Consider the following 10,001-nt stretch of genomic DNA (forward strand, 5'->3'; position numbering starts at 1 on the left):
CACAAGGGGGGCTTTACAGGAGACAACGGCTCACTCGAGGATGTGGACGCGGTTTGCAAACTAGACCTTAGTGATGTTTGAATAGTACTGCGAGTTTTAATATTTTTGCTGCCATTTTACGCAGGCCCAAGTAAAACTTCTCAACACAACAAACTACAGACTAAAACAGGACTAGGATTATGCAAGAATGAATAACAATTTAATCGAAGTCGACGGGAGTTCCCAAACTCGTGTCCTAGTCCATCAAAGCTCAACCGGAAGTCCCAGACACGGAATTTAATCTTAACAAACAACGTACTGTTGACTTGACCGAGAAACATGAATACAAAACAAAAGGCAAAAATGAACAGAGGCAAAACTAAAATTAAAACCTAAACTGGGAAAAGCTAGACAACTATGACAAAAGACATGAATATGATTTTGAGCAGGAGTATGAGAGTAACTATGACAATAACCTCACACAAAAGATCATCTTCTTTGGACACTAGCATTTCTCTTGAACTTTTGATTTGGACTGTCATTTTTATTTTCTTGTCTTGTTTGAGTGGTGCGACACAAACAACCTGCTGCTTAACACCGAGAAGACTAAGGAGCTCATCGTGGACTGCCCAGAGCATTGCCGGAACACCACTTCCTGCCATAAAGGACATCTACAGGAAGCGGTGTCTGAAAAGGGCTGGGAAAATCATCAAAGACCCCAGTCTCCCATCACATGGACTCTTCACCCTCCTGCCCTCTGGGATGCGCCACAGGAGCCTCCGGACTAAGACTACCAGGTACCGGAACAGCTTCTTCCCCACAGATGTCAGACTCCTGAACTCTGCCTCCTGACATCTGATTCATGTTAACACATGGACTGAACATACACACACCCACAATGGACAACTGTACCCTCAAACACAAAATAATAGCATGGACTGAACCACCACTCACAACCACTAGCACTTTATATAGCCTCTGTAGAAATTATCCACATATCTCACTTGTCTTAACTGCTACTGTATAGCTCTGTGTAAATAATCATTCTCTACATACAATAATTTTTAATCCCACAACTGTTTATAACCTGCATAGTTCACATTTCTGTATAACTGTATATCTCAGATTTCTTTTTTAAAATTTCATATTCTGCATAGTTTTTTTTTCATATTTATATCCTGGTCATAGCCTGTACATAGCTTGTACTCACTACAGCCTGTACATACTTATAGTTATAGAATATTCATAACATACTTCATACCGTGTACATTATAACATACCATAATAGACTCATTTCTGTAATATACTTACATATCTGTAATATCTCTAATATATATTGTAATATATCTCTATCATGGCTAAAGCACTTCTGGATGGATGCAAACTGCATTTGATTGCCCTGTACCTTTAACATGTGCAATGACAATAAAGTTGAATTCTATTTTAATTCTATTCTATTCTATTGTTTTCCTGTTCTGTTCTGTTCTGGGTTTTTTGGGGTTTTTTTTGTGTGTGTTTTTTAGTTTTAGTTTTTGTCTTTCTTTTTGTGCTTAGATATCATTGCTTCCTTTGTCTGGTGTGATTTTATGTAATTGTCTTAAAATCTTATAAATAAACATAAAAAAAAGAATAGTACGTGAATGTGACATTATATTAATACAAAAAAATTCAAAAAATAAAAAACAACATAAAACGGTGGGTCACAGACCCAGCCCCTGACAGAATGTGCAAGTGAGTGTGCAATTGATCCAATCTGAGATGATCCGTGAGTTCAACAGGGAGGCAGGCAGGTGAGAATGTAAGTCGAGACCTTACCAGAGCTATGGCTGAGATTGGGCAGGTAGGTCAAGCGACCGGGTTGAAAGGAACTGTGCACTCGTGGAGAGAATGTCAGTGGATAAAACTAGAGACAAGAGAAAGCAAGGTGAGTCTAAGCACAAAGATAGCAAAATACATGAATCGCCTGATGCTAACGCTGGTTAGCTGACGTTCTGGTGAAAGGTAGTTGTCAAAGCTGGATTTAAATGCTGCTGCGTTAATCAGCTCCAGGTGCAGCTCACGAGAGAGAACAAGGACAGCTCTGCACAGAGGAGGAGACATGACACACAGTGGAAAAACCCTGCCACTCCCACGGACCATAACAGGTGACATTCTTAGGAATAGTAAGAGCTGTACAGAGAAAATAAGTAGGTAGACCTCGCACAGATGATAAGCTGACTGAGATATAGAGTTACAGGTACACTGGCATCCAGCAGCTCAAAAAGTGTGAAAGGCGACCTGTAATTTGACTTCAAAAGTGTCTAACTGAGGTGCAGTACCAAATAGTATGCAGGTAAATGTCAGGCATGTTTGGAGTACACAATATACATTTGTTTGATTCACAAACAAATGGAACATCTAAAGTGTATTCTCCACATCGCCACACGTGGCATTAGTTTGCCACATGTGGCGTCATCTTTTTAAAGTAAATGGCACACCCACCACTGAAATAATAAAATACTACAAGACAAAAAACAAAACAAAACTAATGCACAGTAAACAAGGAGCAAAGAAGGAAAAACCCAAAGGAAACAAAGAAAAAGAAAAGACCAGGTTTGATGTGAATGTCAGTAGACAGTGGGCGTAGCAGAACCACATGAATGTAATGGAAGGAGTAACAAGTTTTGCAGCTTTGCTCCCATAGTGGATTTCAAATCAAAATTCAATTTATGATAGATGTTTACACTCGTCTGTGTGAAAAAGAAAATCACACAATCAAAGAGCAGAACCTGCTCTAACAGATTGAGTTTGAAGAATTGCAGCCCTGCCTGTTCAACCGCTAAGCTAATGACATCTGGTTAAGTCATGTGAAAGGAATGAACCACAGAACTCTGGATTGGCAATGAATCAGTTATTCAGGAAGTAAATGCTTTTGTTTCATATTTCACTGACGTGTCATAAGCTCAGAGGAACAGATATAAAACCTGAATAAATTAGTGGCATCATACAAGAACAGGGAGCAGTCACCCGAAGCAGCTGCTTTCACATTAGACCATTGCTCAGGGTAAGTGCATTGCTTCATATATAGTCCATATACAGGGAGTGCAAGTGTTTCTAATTGTATCTATAAAACAGATTATTGCTATTTATTTATGTTATTTTTGCTCATGATTTTTTCTTTTCTTTTCTTTTTTATGAAATGCAGTTTAAGAAATTGTTTAGTTTTTTTTTTGTTCTAGTCATGCTACAGAAAAACATAACCAGTATCTTTAATAGTATTTTAAAAGTGAATAATTATCAGTAACAGGATTAGATTTCATAATCAGGGCAAATAAGTGTAGTGTTATAGTTAATGATAGCAGTTGAGGGTTTTGGTGATGTTAATTCTTTCTTTTTAGCATTGACCAACATAGTCCAAAACAGCAGCACAAATTAGTTTTGATTTTCGAAAAGCAAACTGAATTGCAAATAGCCTAAATAAGGAAAAGGTTAACATGTGCTTAAAACTAATATAAATATATCTATAGATTTGAAAGTACATTAATATGTTTGTTGTTTTGTTGTTGTTTATTGCTGTGTAAATACTTGTACTGTCAAATACTACAGGTTCAAGAGCCAGCCACAATGGGGGACAAACAAATCTTTAAAGCTTTATTGACATTTATAGGTAAGTTACTCCTTTATTAAAAAATAAAATACAAATACAAATACAAAAGAAAGCTTTATAAAAAGCCTTTATTGTTGTGATTTTTGCATACAGTGGTAATAAAGCTTGTGAGCACAGCAGTTACTGCCACAACAACTGGAGTTCCAACAACATCTGGAAATTCGACTACTAGCACTACAACACCAATGATGACTACAGTTACAAACACAAACACAGCAAATGTTACAAACACCACACCTACAACAAACACATCTGCGGTGCCTACAACAGTTTCAACTACACCTGTAAACACTGCAACACCAATGATGACTGCACCTACAAACACAACGACTCCTACAACCACCACACCTGTAATCAGTAAGCAATATTTCATGTTATTGTTCTTGAAAGTCACAATATCTTAACACTGTTTGTTCAAACAGGCTTGTTTTCTTTTTTTTTTTTGGCATTTACAGTGGTTTCAAACACAACTGTGAGCGCTACAACACCAATGATGACTACAGTTACAAACACAAACACAGCAAATGTTACAAACACCACACCTACAACAAACACATCTGCGGTGCCTACAACAGTTTCAACTACACCTGTAAACACTGCAACACCAATGATGACTGCACCTACAAACACAACGACTCCTACAACCACCACACCTGTAATCAGTAAGCAATATTTCATGTTATTGTTCTTGAAAGTCACAATATCTTAACACTGTTTGTTCAAACAGGCTTGTTTTCTTTTTTTTTTTTGGCATTTACAGTGGTTTCAAACACAACTGTGAGCGCTACAACACCAATGATGACTACAGTTACAAACACAAACACAGCAAATGTTACAAACACCACACCTACAACAAACACATCTGCGGTGCCTACAACAGTTTCAACTACACCTGTAAACACTGCAACACCAATGATGACTGCACCTACAAACACAACGACTCTTACAACCACCACACCTGTAACAACTACAACAGCTGAACCAGTAACAGGACTATTGTTGACATTCACCTCAAATGAAAACTTCACACAAGACTTGGCGAATTCTACATCTACAGCATTTATAAAACGAAAGACGCTTGTAGAGACAGCTGTAAGTATCCTTTTGAAGTTTCATACCCAAACATATGCATGCACATACATACATAACTTAAAAAAAAAGTAATTTTAGTGTGACATTACATGTACCTCTATAGGATTGCATAGAGTAAGCAAGAGACAATTGGAGTTATTCACATGATCACAGCAGTATAAACAAATGTTCATGCACATATAACTTTGTATTACTGGATCATGTTTTAAATTTGAATGCTTTTGAAAAGTCCTGCAAGTCCTGTATGCTTTTATTAGCATTTCTGTGTTGTTGAGTTTTTTCAAAAGATTAAAAATATTTAGTTAAAAAAGAAACAGATTCAATATGTAACCAAAGAAACTGAAATTGTATGAATTGTAAACAAACTTGGCAAATGATTTATTGCAACGTAAATGCAATGTTTGTTTTGGAAAATAAAGAAGCACAAACCCTAAAAATATAGCACATATATTCAGAGGTTATTTTGTGTTTCTGCAGCTTACACCTTTTTACAACGCAACATTTAAATCATTCCGGTCACTGACAGTGACTTCATTCAGGTAATTCCCTTTTTATATACAGATTAATTTTTAACAGTATGTGTCATACAGTAATGAAAATAAAACAACATTTTTGCTTATTCATTTTGCAGTAGTGGATCAATTATCAATGACATAAGGATTGAGTTTGCATCTTCAGGTGTGCCGAATACAACTGCTATTGCAAATGTTTTGATCAATTCAGCCTCAAATATAACAGCCTTCAACATTACCACAAACTCTGTGGTTGTCCGTGAAATAGGTAAGCAATATTTCATGTTATTATACTTTAAACTCACAATATCTTAAAACTTTTTGTTAAAGCATCGGCTTGTTTTCTTTTTCTTGGCATTTAACAGTAGCTTCAACTACAACTGTGAGCGCTACAACACCAATGATGACTGCAGTTACAAATGCAATCACAGCAAATGTTACAAACACCACACCTATTACAAATACATCTGCGGTGCCTACAACAGCTTCAACTACACCTATAAACACTGCAACGACAATGAATACTACAAACACAAACACAACCACAACGACTCCTACAACCACTACACCTGTAACAATTACAACAGCTGAGCCAGTAACAGAAGTAAAGCTTACATTCACCTCAAATGAAACATTCACACAAGACTTGGCGAATTCTACATCTACAGCATTTAGAAATCGAAGTACGCTCATAGAGACAACAGTAAGTATCTTTCTTAAAATGTCATACCCAAACATATGCATATTATTAAAAAAAAAGAAAACACGAGCTATTATAGTATTGCAGTATATGTGCATAATGATAGATTTCTTTGTATTTTTCATCTTCTTTACAAATATTTAGAATTTTCTTTTGAAATACAAGTGTAGCAAATTTCCCATCATAGTTTGGAACCTGATTGGATAGTGAAAATTAGAAAAATTTGCATGATCTTCACAGTAAAAACAAATGTGCAAACACATTTAATTTTCTATGTTAAAAAATGTGGGTGCTTCTGACAAGTCCTGTCTGCTTTTATCAGTAAAATGAAAAGGGAAATGGATTCAATATGTGACCAACGAAATGGAAATTGTATGAACAGTTGATAAAATTATATATTATTGCATAAAGTTACATATTGCATTATAATTCAGTGTTTGTTTTGGAAAATAAATAAATGCAAAACCTAACAATATAGCACATGTATTCAGAGAATATTTTGTGTTTTTGCAGCTTAAACCGTTTTATATACAACGATTGAACTCATTCCGGTCACTGACAGTGACTTTATTCAGGTAATTCCTGTTTTATATACGGATGGAAATTTACAAATGCAACAATAATAACAACAACAATAATAATATTAATACAATTATGAAAATAACACAATATTTTTATTTATTCATTTTGCAGAAGTGGATCAATTATCAATGAAATGAACATTGGATTTCTATCTTCAGGGGTCCCTAACATAACTGACATTGGAATTGTTTTAATCAATGCTGCCTCAAACATAACAGCCTTCAACATTGACCCTACCAGTGTTTTTGTCAATGACACAAGTAAGCAATTTTTAATGCAATCATATTAAAAAGGAATTGCAATATCTTAGAACCATTTGTTAAAGACTTTTCTCCCCCTTCCCATTTACAGAGGTAAATAGTGGAGTGATCCACAAGAGCAGTCTACTCACTGCATCCTGTATGGTGCTGCTGTCATGGCTCATGTCAGGCCACCAATAACATGTCCTGATGCTCTTGTGGAATTCCTTTTGGAAATGTCTGCTGTGATTGGCTATGAAAAAGGGACGTTGTTCACATTGAAAATCCAAGAGGACCTTCTGGTAAAGTGCAAAGAATGGCTTCGCAAGAATTAGATACTAAATTGGGTAACACACACAATAATAATGAAGCATATTTTTAAAAATGCATCTACTTCATCATGATTGCATATTTAAGTAGGAGATGGAATCCCATCTATGATGGGAATAACTTTATCCACTGAAAGGGTAATGTGTGTAACGTGTGTCATTAATGAGTAATACCCTATGAAATCGGGAGAAGAATTTGTGATATGTAATCGTCACACTCCTCGTCACCGCACTGCTCCTCCATCAAATGGACAGTTTGACTGACTGTGGAATTCCTGAAACATAAGCTATGTGAATAACGCCCTGTATGATTACCCAATCATGTTTCATATGTTTAAATCGTGTGATAGTGTGTGCAACTTTGCATTTATTTTGTATAATTATAATACAGCACAGTAATAATAAAAAATACAAGTAGGTTATGCAAATTAGGAATAAAAACCCCCCCAAAATGTATAGACTACATCAATGTAATAATTCCTTTTTCCTTCTAAAGAAAAAATCTGTCATGATATACTGAAACTGCTTGCATTAAACAAATTGAAGATTTATACAGAGAATTGAGCTCTGTTTCTCTTTATTTAAAGTAGTAGTTGTTTTTTTTAACGATCAACTCTACTCAGTACTGTCAGTATTGTTCAGGATGATAAAGATAAAACATACACCCAAAAGTATTCAGACATGTAATGCTGCTTTGTAGATTACTATTGATTATTGACTTCAGGGCCTTCTATTAGTTGCCTTAAATCGCTTAGTTAAGGGCATCTGTAGAGCAAAAACAAGCTCAAAGACAAGGCTATCTTTTTTTGGATGGGGCAAGAAGACCACTCATGATATCAAGTGAACTGCAGAGGTACAATGTATGGAACGCCAGGACTGCCATAATGAATTAATTAAATACACCATTAAATAATTAATTAAATGTGTCAATAATTAATTAAAATTGGAATTAATTAATTAAATAAATAGTTATGGCACATGTAATTAATTAATTATTCACACGTTTAATTATTTATTTATGTATTTCACATTTTAATTAATTATTGACACATTTAATTAATTAATTATTGACACATTTAATTAATTAATTATTGACACATTTAATTAATTAATTATTGACACATTTAATTAATTATTTATGTATTTCATTTTGGCAGTCCTGGCGCCTGGCTCTCATCATGAAATAATTTTATCTGTCAGCCTCACCCATCAAACTCAGGGGGCGGGGTTAACGCTGCCCATGCAGCTTCTCTAACATTTGATTGGTTGCCGTGCAAAGTAAGTCAAAACAGGTCGATCCTAGATAATCGATTGCTTGTGTAGACTTGGGGCAGCCAGGTATCCCAGAATGCAGATCAAATCACAGGCAGCAATGGTGGTGGTGTAGTTTTAAAATACCCCGTTTTTCTGTCACCAGCTACACTTTTAACAGTGTTTTAGCCGCGAATGTCGCGCCGTATGTCTGGTCAGGTTGTCAACATAGAACATGTTTGCAAAAGTGCTCAGATGTTTTCAGAGATTTCACTAGCTCTGCTAACAATTAGCATGCAGAGTGCACCCAGGGGGTTACGTTAACCGGTTTGTTTACATATTCCACTCTCCGTGTTCCACATGTTGCATTCGCAGATTCTCATTTTCACCGAACGATCGTCTCTTTCCGCCTGGTCTTGTGTCTCTGTGCTTCTGTAACATAAAGAACGAGCTGACATTCTCACGACCACATCACTCCATCAGTACTGCATCATCTCCCCGTCAGCTGTTTAACACCTGCTGCATAATTCAAGAAACACGCCTACGTTACCTGGTGATAGTCACAGTTTAACTGGGCAGCCGGTACTCGATATAAAGCAATGTCAGCGCATTTTTCTGCACAAGATAAGTAAATATAGTGTTTTCCCCGAGCGCAGAGCTGCTGGAGCTTGTTTCCTTACAGAGCACTTTATAGGCGAACCAGCTTCATCAGCGGCTGATGTCCAATCACCGGCACACAGCTTTGAAACCTCAGCTGAGTTTTAGCTCTCAGTGGTTAAACGCTGGACTTCATTCACTCAGGTTCTGTCTGTCGGGTCACGTTTACTTCGCTGTTTTATTTACAACTGAGCAAATCGGTTTGGCTGAGGTTAAAGTTATGTTTCATAACTGCATAGTTTCACAGACGTTTAATGGTTCACTGGCACGTGTTAGACTGAACTATCATCTAAATATCATCTGTTTTTTAATAGTTATTCAACTGTATTCTAAGCACCAGCTGTCTGTTAGAATGTGATTTTTTTCTCTCTCTGTTGGCAGAGGTATAAAAATGCGCAGGAAAATCTGACGTGCATGGCAAACTTCACCGATGATATTTAGGGAGGAATAAACACACATCAGACATACATGAACCATTTGCCTGTCTCCATAATTGAGAGCATCAATTTTACATGTATGATCTTAAAACAGGACACAGCCACTATACGTGCTGGCCTCATATCAAATGTGAAGGCAGACTGAGTCTATGTTTGACGTTTGTTTATATCTAATCTTCCTTTTCAAACATTTAAACAGCAGCGAGTCTGCAGCTGAGGGAACACAAACTCAAATTGTCGGAACAGGTTTGCTCGTTTCTTGGATTCATTTGGTGATTTATTAAATCTATAACTGTTATTCTAATCTGCTGCTGGGTCTCTTACACTTTTCTTTATGCTGTATATTTTCATGTCTCTGGAATAGTTGGCAGTTAGATAGTCAGCTGGGAAACTCTGTATTAACTCATGGAGCTGAGGATATCGTGGATATGCTGACCTCGCTGCGTGGTGTACAGGGCCGTTTACCCTCATGATTAATATTCCCTATAAAAATATTAGCCGAACATCATGAAGTCTGTATGTGTTTCATAGTGTCGAACAACCTTTGTACAGTTAAAGCCAGCAGTTACTACATGAC

General features: G+C 36.4%; 1 protein-coding gene across 2 annotated transcripts; it reads left to right on the plus strand.

Moving 5' to 3' along the window:
* Positions 1-2,922: 2,922 nt before the first annotated feature.
* On the plus strand, positions 2,923-7,639 carry LOC102301339 (uncharacterized threonine-rich GPI-anchored glycoprotein PJ4664.02). Of its 2 annotated transcripts, none has more exons than XM_042215822.1 (11): positions 2,923-3,022; positions 3,565-3,625; positions 3,719-3,982; positions 4,081-4,287; positions 4,386-4,717; positions 5,195-5,256; positions 5,349-5,497; positions 5,595-5,932; positions 6,443-6,504; positions 6,623-6,771; positions 6,863-7,639. In XM_042215822.1, exons 2-11 carry the CDS (start codon positions 3,583-3,585, stop codon positions 6,949-6,951), a joined length of 1,695 nt encoding a protein of 564 aa, XP_042071756.1. In that variant the 5' UTR covers positions 2,923-3,022; positions 3,565-3,582; the 3' UTR covers positions 6,952-7,639. The 2 variants fall into 2 exon arrangements, with proteins under 2 accessions (XP_042071756.1, XP_042071757.1); XM_042215823.1 differs by having other exon boundaries at positions 3,719-3,844; positions 4,150-4,287.
* The last annotated feature ends 2,362 nt before the right edge of the window (positions 7,640-10,001 follow it).

The sequence above is a fragment of the Haplochromis burtoni genome, unplaced genomic scaffold, assembly GCF_018398535.1.
Source record: "Haplochromis burtoni strain Fernald_Lab_line unplaced genomic scaffold, NCSU_Asbu1 Contig_832, whole genome shotgun sequence".
NCBI classification, from domain to species: Eukaryota; Metazoa; Chordata; class Actinopteri; order Cichliformes; family Cichlidae; genus Haplochromis; species Haplochromis burtoni.

Bases quoted from the DNA above. Each gene is read 5' to 3' on its own strand.
- LOC102301339 (XM_042215822.1), top strand. From the start codon at position 3,583: ATGGGGGACAAACAAATCTTTAAAGCTTTATTGACATTTATAG. The intron at 5,498-5,594 runs GTAAGCAATATT...GGCATTTAACAG, and splicing joins TGTGGTTGTCCGTGAAATAG to TAGCTTCAACTACAACTGTG. The intron at 6,505-6,622 runs GTAATTCCTGTT...TTCATTTTGCAG, and splicing joins CTGACAGTGACTTTATTCAG to AAGTGGATCAATTATCAATG.